The 16,033-nt window shown below is 35.6% G+C and overlaps 1 protein-coding gene across 1 annotated transcript in view; it reads right to left on the reverse strand.

Moving 5' to 3' along the window:
- Positions 1–14,485, reverse strand: part of LOC110451843 (von Willebrand factor A domain-containing protein 3A-like) — a 31,734-nt gene extending 17,249 nt beyond the window's left edge. Inside the window, exons 1-26 of the mRNA XM_021500052.1 lie at positions 14,369–14,485; positions 13,241–13,381; positions 12,556–12,655; positions 12,186–12,313; positions 11,546–11,635; positions 11,283–11,337; positions 10,877–10,978; positions 10,526–10,632; positions 9,823–9,948; positions 9,451–9,559; positions 8,900–8,965; positions 8,518–8,649; positions 7,963–8,101; positions 7,732–7,835; positions 7,419–7,594; positions 6,577–6,696; positions 4,794–4,868; positions 4,159–4,253; positions 3,471–3,716; positions 2,970–3,088; positions 2,704–2,811; positions 2,160–2,373; positions 1,784–1,881; positions 1,368–1,486; positions 890–1,032; positions 453–597 (exon numbers count right to left, since the gene is read on the reverse strand). Of these exons, the coding sequence (XP_021355727.1) occupies positions 453–597; positions 890–1,032; positions 1,368–1,486; positions 1,784–1,881; positions 2,160–2,373; positions 2,704–2,811; positions 2,970–3,088; positions 3,471–3,716; positions 4,159–4,253; positions 4,794–4,868; positions 6,577–6,696; positions 7,419–7,594; positions 7,732–7,835; positions 7,963–8,101; positions 8,518–8,649; positions 8,900–8,965; positions 9,451–9,559; positions 9,823–9,948; positions 10,526–10,632; positions 10,877–10,978; positions 11,283–11,337; positions 11,546–11,635; positions 12,186–12,313; positions 12,556–12,655; positions 13,241–13,381; positions 14,369–14,430 (3,119 nt within the window). The 5' untranslated portion in view covers positions 14,431–14,485. The remainder of the gene's footprint in view (positions 1–452; positions 598–889; positions 1,033–1,367; positions 1,487–1,783; positions 1,882–2,159; positions 2,374–2,703; positions 2,812–2,969; positions 3,089–3,470; positions 3,717–4,158; positions 4,254–4,793; positions 4,869–6,576; positions 6,697–7,418; positions 7,595–7,731; positions 7,836–7,962; positions 8,102–8,517; positions 8,650–8,899; positions 8,966–9,450; positions 9,560–9,822; positions 9,949–10,525; positions 10,633–10,876; positions 10,979–11,282; positions 11,338–11,545; positions 11,636–12,185; positions 12,314–12,555; positions 12,656–13,240; positions 13,382–14,368) is intronic.
- Between the last annotated feature and the right edge of the window lie 1,548 nt (positions 14,486–16,033).

Consider the following 16,033-nt stretch of genomic DNA (forward strand, 5'->3'; position numbering starts at 1 on the left):
TTTTTAAAAGATACGAGATGGTCTAATTTGCGTTTGAAAGGTGACGGTAGAGGGCTGATTTGAATAATTCCGTTGTGGGGCTCGAAATAATGTCAGGTGGGAGTTTATTCCACTCGGGTATAGTTCGAGGGAAGAATGATGCCTTTCTGGTCTGGGTTTTTGAGTGGGAAATTTGATACGAAAACTGGTGGTTTGTTCGGGATTTTCTAACTGTAGGGATTAATCTGTCTGATTTTACGATAGCGATTATCAGTAATACACTGACAGATCTACACCTCACTGTCTGTATCAGTAATACACTGTCAGATCTAGATCTCACTGTCTGTATCATTAATACATTGTCAGATCTACGCCTCACTGTCTGTATCAGTAATATACAATCAGTTCAAGAGATCCCAATATGTAACAGGAATACAAATTATTGTTAGGTACAGGCTTAGGTGAGTACAAACCTGGCTCCCAGTCTATACAGCTGATCCCAGATCAGGGCGGCCACTTCCTTCTTCAGCTCAGTCATGTAGGGGTCCATTGACCCAGACGTGTCAATTAGAATCACACATTTTTTGTGGATCAATGTCCCAAACACCCGTCGACTCCCTGTAGCAAAGATATGAAATAATCACAACTACAGTACGAAAGTACATGCGACCATCTGCGTTGCTTGATTTTGTTGCAATGAAGAGAAATTATTATATTTTTTTTTTTATTAAATGTGTTAATTATAAGTCTTTTCTACTTGTGTACTTATCATTTAGCAGCCATTGTAGACGATGAAGATAGCATCATAAGACTTTCTGTGTGTACAATGTACTCATGCACCACTCAGCAGTAATTGCAGATGTTTATATAAGATTTATAAAGTGTTATAAAACTTTCTCTGTGTACTCACCACTGAGCAGCCATTGCAGACGTTTAAGATAGCGTCGCAAGACTTTCTCTGTCTGTGCTTCATAGTCCTTCAGCTCATGAGGAAGTAACTGCAGGTGTTTCATTGTGCCTTTAACGTTCACCGTGGGGAAGATGTCACAATACCTAGGTACAATAAGAAACAATATTGTTTTCACCGACTTACTACTGGAATAATGTTTAAATACTGTAACTAGATGAGAGTTGGCCAATACATCTGAAGCCTTTATGAATGAGTCGTCTACAACAAACAAAATAAAATGTGCCAAATGCAACAAGATGCTAGTAATCAATCCCAACCTCTATACATAACATTACACATCACTGTAGTGTTATGTATCACCCTGCATGACTCGCTTTCAATATCCATGCCAGATACAACTGCTACACTACATCCACCTGATTTGTGCTAGCATTGACTCATTTGATCGAATTTTGACAGAAACAAGACAATGATTTACTTTGCAGAGACGTTTTTGTGGAGACTTTTCACACTGTTCTCCTTGTGTTTACAGTCAGGGCCAGACACCATCCGATTGAGGTCGAGTTTGAGCTTTGACAAGCTGTACAGCCTCAGCCACTAAAACATACAACATGATTACAATAGAATGTTTCAATCATAAACATTGCAATTCCTTGCAATTGTTTTAAGGTAGCAATTTATTTTGATAATACAATGCATAAGAAATATTATGTCACACACAACAAAACATAACATTTCAGTTAAACACAAGTTTATACAATGAAGCATCTTGGAAACATGTTTTTTTTCTACTACATGCATAGGTATATCTTATGTTGTGGATTTGGACCATAAGTAAAATTACAGTTTGGTAATGGCTGTACAGCAATAACTATTAAGTAGGTAATAAATTACCTCTTTGGATGTCTGGACGTCCTCATGGTCTGGGATAGTGACATCCACCACCCCTCTCCTCACGGACTTCGTGGCCGGGTACTTCCTAAACACTGTACCTACAACATCAAACATCAAGTTCTAGTGGTGAAGACAATTCTAAGCAAACCACAGGTACTTCCTAACATTGTACATACTAGCATTACCAGTGTGAACTATAAAATAATATCTCATCAAAAATTTGACCAATATCTCATTATTGTCACCTATATATATATACCCCCAGTACGACAACACGCCTTAAACCCTAGTGACTTACATCTCCAGTGTGACCCATATATTCAGTGTGACTTGTATAATATATCTATATATGACTGAGCCAGTCTAACTAACATACCTGTTCCATCACCAGTCTGGCCTTTGCCGTCCAGAAAAAAACTTGAAGTTACTACTTTCTTGGTTTTGACCCGAGCCATAGGGTCCTTGGCTGAGATAGGTCGCTCTCGTGTTGATGTCCGTGTTGTAGCCTCCCGGGTTGTAGTAGCACTTGTCGGTCGCCGCAGACGTAGCGATGTCATTGTCTCTGTTTCATAATCAGTACGGGCACTCCTCTACACACACAAAAACACATAGATATCACTGAAAACCTAAAAGGTTTGATTTCATGAACTGTATGATACTGAAATTCAGAATCAAGTCCAAATATGAATTTTCACGAAAATAAATATCAAGCAATGTATTAGTGATTGAAAGTTTTTATTAATATCTCTTTGACATTTTTGTCAGAAAACAAGGGTAATCTACAGAAGTGATCTCAGTGACATCATTATCAGTATAACATAAAGGTATACTTTCCTTTAAAATAATCTGCTGTAACCATGGCTTAATTAACAGGTAATGATTATTTTACCAAAATTGGAGAATTCATTGTTTTTACCTACCGGTTTGACACTCTCGATAGGCAGCCTTGGAGCAGGCAGGCTACGGGCTTTCAGATGGGAGAACTCAGGGGCAGGTAATGCTTTTATCTGGTCTAGGTATTGATGGTGCTGGAACAGCGATGTACAAGGTCATCACATAAACAAGCATATAACATTGTATAATATTTAACCTAAAACCAAGGTCAAAATCAAACTCCTTGTAGATGATATATCAGCCTCTATATTAAATACCTAATGTACAGTACTAAATATTTGTAAATACATACATATCTGTCTCTGTACTTCTGTTTGACTGACTCCACCAACATCTGGACCTTCCTGGAGAAGTTGAGTGATTTGTCTATCTCAGCTGTAATGTGTTGGATGTCATCACTCTCAATGATTCCTACAACATAAACAAATTTCATATAGTCACCGGTTAGTTATCATGAAAAACAAGTTCCAAATCAATAAAGCTAAATAAGAAAAAATCTTTTTGAAGAATACAAAGCACTATATATATATATAATATAGACTGTAATTTTTTCAATCTTTCATATCTTAACCATTGAGTTAAATAAAGGAATTCGGTTGGTTTTGGAATGGTTACCTTGTGAAAATTCATAATACTCATGGGTTTAACTGTATTTAAATTTTTCATATGTAAAAGCCACCAGCAGATATTAGAAGACTTCTGTTCCCAATACTACAGTCGGAGTCAAACTATTTGGTAATTAAATAATAATCAACAGCAAATATTACAAAAGCTTTGACCTCTGTACACCGACCTGTTTCTCTGAACCAATGGAACCTCCCGTTGGTGCAGTGTGCCATGTTTCTTAGAACCTCCGATGTCCTGGTGATGTTGGCGTAGCGACTTGGAATGGCTCCATTTGAATTGTAATCATCTACATTGAACAGGACCACATGCAGTTTGACATTTTTGCCCGATGTTGCCTGTTCAATGAATGCTGAAGCCACATCCAGGGTTTGATCGGGCACGCCACTGGTAAACAGGTATATTCCCTCTGGTTCTGTAACATACCAAACACTGTGTGTTATACTGACATTACCTCTAACAATTAATTAAATCATATTTGGATTATTCAATCTTTTACATCAGATGATTTACATGTATGATAATTATAGTTCTGAAATTGACTTGATAATTTTGTTGGGACTGCAATCACTATCTCTGATATTGTTCATTATGCTAATGTGTTATAAAATATTAAAAAAAAAGTGAAATTAAGTGTCTTTAGAACTGTTTAACTGTCTAATTTGATTTGGTTATTGTGAGATATCTACATATAGTACAGTTAGGCCTAGGTAAATTTAATCTCATTATTCAACTTTGAGGATTACCCAAATTGAATAGTATCATCCAAAGATAAGTGAAAGTTTAACCTTTAATCAAAGCCCCCGGAGTACAGGTGATACATAATTTCGGACATAGTAAGTATCTATACAACTGACCTATGTGGTGACTGGCCTCCTGCTCATTCTCAATGGCCAGTTTGAAGGCAGACATGAAGTTCCTGCTGCCTCCACATTGTAGGTCCAGTACCCATCTGTACAGAACAAAACAACTACCTCAGTCACAATTACCTCAGTCACATACTGTTGATCCAGTACTCAGAAAATGTAAGTACATCAATCAAAGTTAAAAGAAATAAAACTAACTTGAAGATGAGTTCCCATTGATTTACCATTGGAGTAAATCAGTGGTTCCCTGTCTTTAATACAGATAAACGTTTGTGTCAAATAGTGAAATATTGAAAAAATAAAAATAGTGAAAATGAAAAAAGATAGCTGCACCATTGTAATAGTATTTTCTTTCAGAAAAACAATATGTGTGTGTTTAATAGTTCCCTACCCTGCAACAGTAGGCTTAACACTTGTTTTTGAGAGCCTTACCTAAAGCAGTACCACAAATAAAAGAATCAAAGGTTTCTTGATGTTCATATTAGGATATATAGCATAACCCGGTACATATCTTGTACGTGAGAAGAAATGGCAAATTTTGATTTCAAAATAACTACATTGTGTTATACCATAACTATATTACAAATAAATAGCACTAACAAGATGTTCATTTAGCTATACTATACCTCCAAGCATCCTGCAGATTCTCAGTAGTTGGTTTCATCATGATGGGACGCCACCCTACTGCCTTACTACCAAACCTAAAGCCAAGGAGACATAAACATCACATCAACACATAGATTCTTATGTCTAGAATGACTGTGTAGATACTTGTGTCTAGAATGACTGTGTATATATTTATGTCTAGAGTGACTGTGTAGATATTCATGTCTAGAGTGACCGTGTAGATATTCATGTCTAGAATGACTGTCTACATATTCATGTCTAGAGTGACTGTGTAGAAATTTATGTCTAGAGTGACTGTGTACATATTCATGTCTAGAGTGACTGTATAGATATTTAGGTCTAGAGTTACTGTGTAGATATTCATGTCTAGAGTGCCTGTGTAGATATTCATGTCTAGAGTGACCGTGTAGATATTCATGTCTAGAATGACTATGTAGATATTCATGTCTAGAGTGACTGCGTAGATATTCATGTCTAGAGTGGCTGTTTAGATATTCATGTCTAGAGTGGCTGTGTAGATATTCATGTCTAGAGTGGCTGTTTAGATATTCATGTCTAGAGTGGCTGTGTAGATATTCATGTCTAGATTGACTGTGTAGATATTTGTGTGTAGAATGACTGTGTAGATATTCATGTCTATAGTGACCGTGTAGATATTCATGTCTAGAATGACTGTGTAGATATTCATGTCTACTACCAAACCTAAAGCCAAGGAGACATAAACATCACATCAACACATAGATTCTTATGTCTAGAATGACTGTGTAGATACTTGTGGCTAGAATGACTGTGTATATATTTATGTCTAGAGTGACTGTGTATATATTCATGTCTAGAGTGACTGTGTAGATATTTATGTTTAGAATGACTGTGTAGATATTTATGTCTAGAATGGCTGTGTAGATATTTATGTCTAGAATGACTGTGTACAGATTCATGTCTAGAGTGACTGTGTAGATATTTATGTCTAGAGTGGCTGTGTACATATTTATGTCTAAATTTATACAGTAGAAACTTATGTCTAGAGTGACTGTGTGCATATTTATGTCTAGAGTGACTCTGTAGATATTCATTTCTAGAATGACTGTGTACATATTCATGTCTAGAATGACTGTGTAGATATTCATGTCTATAGTGACTGTGTAGATATTCATGTCTAGAATGACTGTGTACATATTTATGTTTAAATTTATACAGTAGAAACTTATGTCTAGAGTGACTGTGTGCATATTTATGTCTAGATATATATATAGAGTGACTATGTAGATGTTTATGTCTAGATATAGAGTGACTGTGTAGATGTTTATGTCTTAAATATCTATGTTTGGACTGACTGTGTAGAGATATATATATCTGGAATGACTTGTTAAATATCTATGTTTGGACTGACTGTGTAGAGATATATATATCTGGAGTGACTTTGTAAATATCTATGTCTGGACTGACAGATTTAACATTAAGATGTTTACTTTATATTGCAGCCTGTCTTGATGAATTCATAAAAAGATATTAAGTATGTGATATAACAAAACTAATACCAAAATGAACCTTACAGTAGTAATATGTATATCCTGAATATAAAGTTCAAAGGTTATCAAGTATCCTCTCATGATACCCTGGACATTAGCCATACAGTTGCTGACAGATGACGGAAAGTGCAGTACAGGATTCCTATATAAATATTCCCTTAATAATACATAACACAAAAAATATTTTCAGATTTGTTCAAAAAGTTTTCAGGACTGAGGGTAGAGTCTTACACAGCGGCTTAGTGACACTTACGCGACAATGTTAAAGAAGTTTTTGTTGGCAAGTTGCTGCTCCAACATTATCCTCAGAGAGTGCTGGATGTGGACCAAGTAGTTAACATTGGACACAGACATGTCAACTAGGATCACAACACTGTAAATAAATAAACAGATTATGTTATACCGCCATCTGCATCCTATATTAATAATTGTATTAAACATGAGGCCTTACGGGCCTGTATCACTCCTGTTTTTCAAAGTCATGGACAACCATATCTTGTATCTGAGACCTTCAAAGTACGTTTGTAGCTCAAATTATGTTTTAACAAAGAGAATAGCAAGCAAGTTAACACTAGATTTACAAGCGAATGCATACTCCATTGTAGATTAGATTCACAGTGACCTTGACCATTGGAAATATTTAGTATTTTCATAAATACTTGGTCTTTGTACAAAACATTATCAAAATCTTAAGTAAAAAAAAAAGTTGTCAGAGTGACATCACTGCATTGATTGAACATTTTCCATACATAATAAAAGTGACCTTGATCTTTAAAACATTAAACACAAATTCATTTGTTGTATTCTCACACTCATTGATGTTTGCATCAATTTTGATCAAACCCATGAAGAAATTAAGTTGTTACAGGGATGATGGTGTGTTGCGATTGGATTCAGTGTAATGGAACGGACATAAATAGGTTCTGTAACACTTCATGCCACCCATAGAAAAGGCAAGGGCATGAAATATGACTTGGAGCTGGAGGGATAAATAAACAAGGAACACTTCACCATGGTATAAGCTTTCTTGCCCTTCAGAAAATGCAAATAAAATCATAATATTGCTGTCAATATTTGACACCATGTATGACCCACTTTTTCTCAGTAACTGATCCGAATAGCCTCCTGCTGCCACAGGCTAGCCAGTTGATGCGGCGTTCGTACAGACTGACTACCTCATTGAGTTGTTTCTGGTACTCAAACAGGTGGGTCATGTCCACATGGATGTTCTTCATGGACCCATCGTGCCACTGGAACTGTACCATGGCTTTCTGTAACATAAACACAGACATCAGAAGTTGTATTGTAGACAGTGTAATTTTATAATTTTATCAAGTGAATTATGGTTGTGTTATAGTTTCTTGAGATTGCATTGCTCCTCAACACAGTTATACCCACGAGTACCTACCTCATGGACCTGGGACTGGACAGCCTTTTTGATGACAGGGATGAACTCCTCTTTGTAGGAGTATGCATTAGGAGCCAGTACCTGGTACAAGTCTAGACGTTTGGCTGCAATGTAATAGTTCAAGATCTTCATATTCAGTTATAAAACATATATCTTAAACAAATTTGGAAGAATATATCTGGTGTTGTACATAATATGTACATCTAGAGACATCATTAATTATATTGTTACCTTTAAGACCATGCTGCTGGATCCAATTTATAGAAGTCCTGGGCTGGAATTTTGGCATTTCTATGCGTAGTGGAAGGTCATGACCTGGTGGACGGGGTAGGAAACGGGACTGGGGCAGCTTGGCTACCTCCGTGGTGATCTAGTCACAGAAATATAACATTGATTGACCTTTTATCACGATTTTAATGAATCTTAATCTCATTCCTATTTATTAGAAGTTAATCAACACACTTACAATCATCAGCATGATCACTCAATGTACAATTAATCTTAATCAATGTATTGATCATATTACATAAAATAAATCTATATATTTAGTTATCATATCACATATATTAACAAGCACCTACATGTATATATGCTTAGTGGGGGTTTTTTAAATCCTGTAGAGAACATTGCAACCCACTGGCCCTCATCATGGCATCATCTTGTACACTTCAGCTAGGAAATACTGGTACATGTCAAATGTGATGTAGAATATTGGAAAAGAAGAAATAGTCCCATGTAGTACATCATTTATTATTGAAAGAAGATCTATCGATTCTTGTGTCTAACCTCATTCATGATGCTGATGAGTGCACTGCCCATCATTCCATTGCGCATCTCTTTGATCTTGTTAATAACGTCCTGGCACTTCTGAATCTCTTTCAGTATGACACTGATTTCTGTACCTGTGTATATCTGCTCCTGTTGTAACAAAGAAACAGTAAGTATTAATGATTCAGCCTTCAGTATTGACACTGATTTCTATATATATATATGTTAGAAGTGGCAGATCTCGTGGGGTTTTCTGGGTTTCAAAAACTACCCAGTCTGGGGATTAATACGCTCTTTAAAAACCCACGGGAGTATAATTCCACTAGTCCAACCTCTGAAACTAGTAGATTTCATATCAGCTACTGAAAATTGAATTTCCCTTGATGTCATGTTAACCTACCTCACAGGTGGCGGTGTAGCAATGGTAACTCCCTCCTGATGCATCCGACAAGTGCCTCAGGGTAATCTGTCATACAAAAAAAACACATGAATATTTCATATAGTGTTCTTGAGTCTGTTTCATTATCAATCGTTGTACGGCACTATTTTCACTACTTTTGGAAAGGGGCCCCTGGCTCTAGTACTGGAAATATTGTGTCACAATAATTGATATATATATTAGAAATTTTCAGAATTATACCAAAACTTTGTACAGAATTAATGGCTTTAAACTTTGAGTACTCAATTTAACCCATTAAAATAGCATACTTAAACATTTAACTACATATTAGATGAGTATCTAGTATAGACAAGGATAATCGAGGAGGGGGCTCTGGGGCCTTTGACACTCTACAACTGAAGTTTTTTCCCTCATACATATTTCCCATTTTATTTTAGTTTTATATATAATGACCCCTCTAATCTTTTTATATTGACTAAAATTGCTGAAAATGTCCCATAGCCTTCAGCTCCCAGGACTTTCTTGATATGGTAACATTAGTGTGTCCTTACATTGGTGAGGTGGTTACTGCAGTCATATGCCACAGTTTGAAGTGGCCTCTCCTCTCCAACACCCATCTGGTGAATGTAGTCACAGAGTATCTCCGAGGTCTGGTCAGGCCTGCAGGATAAACACCAAGAATTTATCATAACAGTTGTTATGTTGTTAAGAGTACTTATCCTTAGTTCTGGTCTAGTCTACATGATAAACAATAAATTACAGTGACCACTTTACAGACTGGAATAAGATAACATTAATGTACAATAATAAAATATCTTCTATTGGGTCATTGGATTTCATTATTCTAGGTCTGAGAAAACCATGATCAGCATGTTTAGCATCGATCTCCGATGCTTAAACAAAACAGTAAGTTTTGAACTTACACACTGCCAAGGATGATGACTACAGAGTCTATGTCCTGGATCTTCATCACGTGTTTCATGGCCTTCAGGAGGTTACAGCCACCCGACGCCTTCATTCTCATTACCCACTCCTTGGCCTCCTCTATGCTGTAAACAAATGTCAACATACATCAGGTCTCTCTACTGTACACAAATGTCAACCTACATCAGGTCTTCTATACAGTACACAGATGTCAACATACATCAGGTCTTCTATACTGTACACAAATGTCAACATACATCAGGTCTTCTATACTATACACAAATGTCAACATAGGTCAAGCCTTTCTATATATATACTGTAACAAATGTCAACATACATCAGTTTTTCTCTACTGTACACAAATCTAAACAAACATGAAAAGTTTTATACTGTACAAAATTATCAACACGTAAAAGTTTTTTTATATTGTACACAAATCAAAAATCAGGTTTTCCTTGCTGTATATAAAACACACAAATGTCAACTTAGTTATAAACACTCCCTATAATCTACACAAAATATTAACATACATCAAGTCTTACTTTATTCTGTTTACAAATGTCAACATATACCAGGTCATTTTTTATACAGCAGTTGCAAATGTATGCCCCTAGGTTTGTACTTAATCTTACAGTGATGATGTCCCTGGAGGTACACCCATGCCACCTACTCCATGTCTGGACAGTTATATAGGGTACTTACATCCTACAATTCACATCACGAGAGACCGGCCAAAGAGGATCAATATCTGTCCCAAACGACATCAGGTAAATCGCCGTCCTTGTGGAAAACTGCTCATCTAACATGTGCTAGAATAACCAAACGTATATAACAGGTAAAAAATAATATTTAGTTAGTAACAGGTAATGGGTTACAAATTAACAATTCAGTTTGTGTGGAACATCAAACTTCTGAACAATATATTGTATACTTATAAAATGTGTAATATGTACCATGTGTTAAAAAAAACAGTTATCACAGAATGAAATTGCATTGAGTTACACACATCTCACAAGTGCCCTACATCCCACCCTTCAATACTTTGTTACTTACAATCAGAGATTCCTGAAAAGTTGTAAGTCTCCCAAAACCAGCATTGGCATCAGAGTTGTCCACTAGAACAGCAACACGCTTGCCTCTGATGTTACCAAACACCTACAATTTAAGGACAAGTGAGTGTCAAACTAATAAAAACAGTCTAGAGAAAAATTGGTCAAGTCCACTCAAGATAAATAAAAAACCACATACAACGATGATCATCAATAGATAAACAAAGTAGAGGTAAACAAAATGATCTTTTCAATATACTGCTTGCCCTTAACTGACTTAGAGACCAACTAAATGATCACTACAAAATACAGCTCAACCAAGACAAGCAAAATGATCTCTTTCATGTACTGCTTGGCCTTTATAGACAAATCAGTGACAAACTAAATGATCTCGGAGACACAATGCTCACCCGTTTACTACCCTGTAGGAGCCACTTGATCCTTTTGGTGTACATCTCTATGGAACTAAAGGAAAACAGAAACAGTATGTTACTACATGTACCAATATCATAATTCATCAACTCTTTTAACTTGTAAGTGTCTAATATTCATAGTGTGATGTTGTAACCATGTGTTCAGTATGTATTTAAAAAAAATGATGTACACACATGTTCGGGTACAGTATTCAAACAAGGACATAGGTTCTTTGTATTCATATGGTATCCATACTCACGTGTTCAGTCGATATTCAAACTCGTTGACATTGTAAGCCTCAAACTGTATGTGCTGTGATGGTTTCCCTGTCCTATGGTCTGGCTGTAAACTGGAGAAATAATACTATGCACTGAGTACATTAAGTGAAGTAAACAAGCATGATCATACCTAAAACAATAGTAACAGAAATATTCTTTTGAAATTAACAATGACCAATTGATAAAAAAATAGCATCAACAAATGGAACTAAAAGAGTTTATGAAAAATTTCAAGACCTGCATCAAGATATAACAAAAGAAAAGGAAAAACATTAAACACACATCATACACTCATAGGATCATGTTCAGTGTCCTAACACAAGTGTAGTATATATAGTCAATGTAAGTTAACAAATTATATTGGTTGTATATCCTGTAAACTATCCTCAACAGTTAGTAGGGAGTATAACTATATGTATACATGTGTCCTCAACAGTGTTTACATTATTAGTAGTTAGCGTCCTCTATAACACATTAAGTGTGTAGTACATGTATAACTAAAAGTATATATGTGTATCATTAACAGCACAATGAGTTAAGAGTAACTATTCTAAACAGAGTGTTGAGTTTTGGTAGAGTGACTTATCCTCAATAGAGTGTTGACTTTATGAGTACCCTTACTTTCCAACTTTGCCCTTGTCCACCAGGTCCTTGAGTGTGAGTTGAAGATACTCAAGGCTGTGGAACTTTAGCCATTCCTCTGATGTTTGTAGCTCAGAGGCAGTAACAGACTCAGCATGTTTGAGGCTCTGAAAAATAAATATTTAGTTTAAGCTATTACAGATAATTGTTCTTCAGTAATTGTTTACTTGTTTTCCAAATATTGTCTTTTGATGACTTCTTAGGAGATTGAGAGAATGGGGAAACGTGTCTTAAAATAACTGTTAAACATTTCATCTATTATCAACAAAGATATGTAGCAATTTAACCTCATTTACTACTGCATACACATATTTCTTTTTATAAATACATGAAGTGGGAAACACCTCACCATTAAGTCGATGGTCTGGTTGACATGAGTGACAGTCAATGGGTGTGGGGGTCTTGCATTTTTCACCACAACAGATTGCCAGGGAATAACACCTCTGGAACTGAAACAGTAAATATAATGAAACACTTGTTGGTTACAAACATGATCACACAAGCTCTGTCAACACCATTTCATCATATTATTTACAGAGTAACAGTAGTACAGTTCAGCTATTGATGAAAACTGTTAACATATTTTATTGTTGTATTTGGACAGCAGCGGCCTAGTTTGAGCACAAGTTATTATAATAACATTGCAAAGGCCCTCACCATAAGAGAGCTGTTGCTAAATTCAAAGGTCTGAATGACCTGCAGGTTAAATTAGCTGTAAGCTACTACTTCAAATCTAAAACAGATTGCATACTTCAATTTTAAATGCTGCTTTTGATCTTTTGTCAATTTCTAAGTCCTGGTGTCTCAAAATAAAGGAAAATTCATTTCTTTTTATATTATCCGATAACTAAAATATAACAAGATGCTTCATCTGTTGGTTAGAAAAGAAGGGCCATCAGTGACCACCAATGATGTCTTAACGAGTAAGTCATCTGTAGACTGACAGTCCTAGGCCTGTTATTAACTTTTATGTAAATATTCAAAATTAAAACATCTTATTTGAAAAAAAAAATCTATAAAATTAAGACACTTACTCTTGATCTTCTCCAAGAAGTTCATCAATATCCTCATCATACTCGTCCTCTTCTTCTTCATCATCATCATTGATAATTCCAAGTTCCTGATCAGCATCAGAAATCACTTCTTTTTCATCTTTTTCTTTAAAATTTTCCTCCCTTAAAACGTAATGAAAATTGATGTTAATTTATTACACTGTGTAAGAACGTACACTGAGACTCAGATCTGTAAGATACAAAATCTACTGACCTACTAAGCTCTTAGTTTGTCTCCATGAACTTGTATATCTATATAGGTACACAGATGCTTCTCTTTTTTGAATTCAAGTGTACCCTTGTCAGATTTAATAAAGGACTTTATTGTCTGCGAAATGTTCTTAATTACCTTTTTATTTCTGGTTATTTTAATAGAATGCAGCCTGCTGAATCTATTTCAGATGCGGCAGAGCATGCAGAGACTGTCACTGTTGGGTCACGGGAGAGGGGAATTAAGATGATTCCAAACAGTTAAGAAAGAAAAATGGTAGTGTATACTGTACACAGCATTGCATTTTGGTGATTGCCACAAAAATACTCTAGATCCACGACTGTGGGTTGATTGAAAACTAATGCAGCTGATAAAGTTGATCACTCACGACAAACTTATTGTAGTGCAATCAGGGTCAACTTTATAAACAGAAGCCGACCCTAGGGATTACGGCAAGGGTTAGATACTATCAATTATATCCTCTAGTCCGATTTTAGATTCAGCATGGACAAGTGGACCACATCATGATGCCTCTGTCAATAGTGTAAACTTTATAAGTTACATGGTACACCTAGCTACTACCCTACTCCCTAGGAATGATGTTCAGACTTGAGGTTTTCCAGTCAAATCAAATCAAATCAAAAGTTTTATTTAACGTCGTTACAATAATACATGTAAAGAGGGATACTAAAGAAAATGTTATATCGAACACCTGCTCTCTAGGTACTAGCCTCGTCTGCTAATATACACACATATATATATATATAAGCATACAATTGTAGGTGTTCGACAGACGAGGCCTGAACCTGTGCATGTCTTGTACTTTTCAGGTGTGACGTGAACAACACAACGATAGATAACATGTGACATAGACGGCCTGAAACTCAATGATCTCTTACTCTGATTCCTCGATCACGGGATCGATGTAGGGGTTTCTTCTTCTCCCAAAAATACCTTCCATTTTGTCGTCGCTATAACAGTGTGTCAAGAGCTGCGGCCATTGTTGTTTTCGTGTTGCCAATACTGCGGCAGTACAGCATTAATGAAAATTTTGCGTTCTGATTGGTCGAAATTGAGAGCACTTGTTTTTGTGGCGCACTTTTTAAATTGATTGATGATTTCTTATGAAATGTTTAACGATATGTGTTGGCAGTAATTAGGGAAGTAATGACATAATTTATGATTCACAGGAACCCGTTACATTCATAAATATTTTAGTACTTGTATTCGTATTCAATTCAATAATTTTATTGTTCATTTATAGCTACAGAGTAACTTGTACAGAGAAACTGCAATAGTGAACAATATAAATAAACTTACACAGAAGCCAGGCCCACACTCCTCAGTTCAAGTGACTGTTTTATATATTAGCACGAATCAAGTATAAGTTGCATATTGTCAGAAGATAAAATATGTGTTAAAGTATTTGTGTCTAGTATAGAATAGTTTTGAATATATCATTACTTAGATAGTCCTTTATCAGCTGTGCATTATAGCCACACCTGAAGAAGTGTTCTTCATCTTATAGAATAAGACAATTTTTTATGTATATACTCTTTGCTCTCTAGTTTTTTTTCTTGATCTTCCTATTGCCAGTTCAAGGTTATGCTCACACAATCTGAATTTTGTATATAATTTATTTTTATCTGTCATCGCTTGTAGTTTCCTGTAAAAGTTAGTTTCAAATTCTTTAAAAATGCTAGTTTTAATTCTCTATGTTACGGTTATTATCCTAACAAATACGTACGCGTGACTCTTATCGTCTGCTCCTGTATATTTAATTAAGGTTGTGTTAATCATCTTCACAAATGTTGTGTACACTCAGAGACACCTAATGAATTATATATACTTCCCTGGTACACTCAAATTGTCTTGTTATCTGTGATATCTTAATGCAATGTCACCAACATAGATTTCTACATGTTTCACAGGACTTCGTGAATTTTTCTTGCAATCACTGTAGTGGTCTTATTTTTGGGAAAAAAATTTGACGAAATTTGATAGATAGTTCGCTTTGGAGACATACAAATGTACCTTGGGCAAAGTTCGAATATGTGTCCATAGAGAGTTTCACCACCACACTGACTGCCATATAGTTATCTCTCGTTACGGCCTCATTTCTGGTATGTCATGAAGCAAAATCACTCGTATGTTTGCTTTGGACTATATGGAATGCCCTACCTGTCTTATAATATTAAATTTAATTACGTTATGTGGTTATACCATTTACATTATAAAGGTTTTTGCATGCATGATCGTAAGAGGTGACTTATGTGGGTCCAATATATGGGACCCCCGACAGAATCGTGAGTTTTCTTATAAGCCTTCTACTAAGGATGGTATTGAAAAGACTATTGCTACATTCAGTTGTAGTGCGAAATGACCATTTTCTTTTATTTGTTAAAAAAATTGTTTTTGATGGAGCGGAGATCTTCAGTTTATTGTCAGTAATATCGGACTTTTAAAAGTTGTTAACTAGTACAGGAACTTATTGTTCCTCCTCATTGTTTGATACATTGCCACTTCTTGATTAGCCAGTTACACCGTCTGCTCTAGAAACTTGT

This window comes from Mizuhopecten yessoensis, unplaced genomic scaffold (assembly GCF_002113885.1).
Source record: "Mizuhopecten yessoensis strain PY_sf001 unplaced genomic scaffold, ASM211388v2 scaffold6213, whole genome shotgun sequence".
Taxonomy (NCBI): domain Eukaryota; kingdom Metazoa; phylum Mollusca; class Bivalvia; order Pectinida; family Pectinidae; genus Mizuhopecten; species Mizuhopecten yessoensis.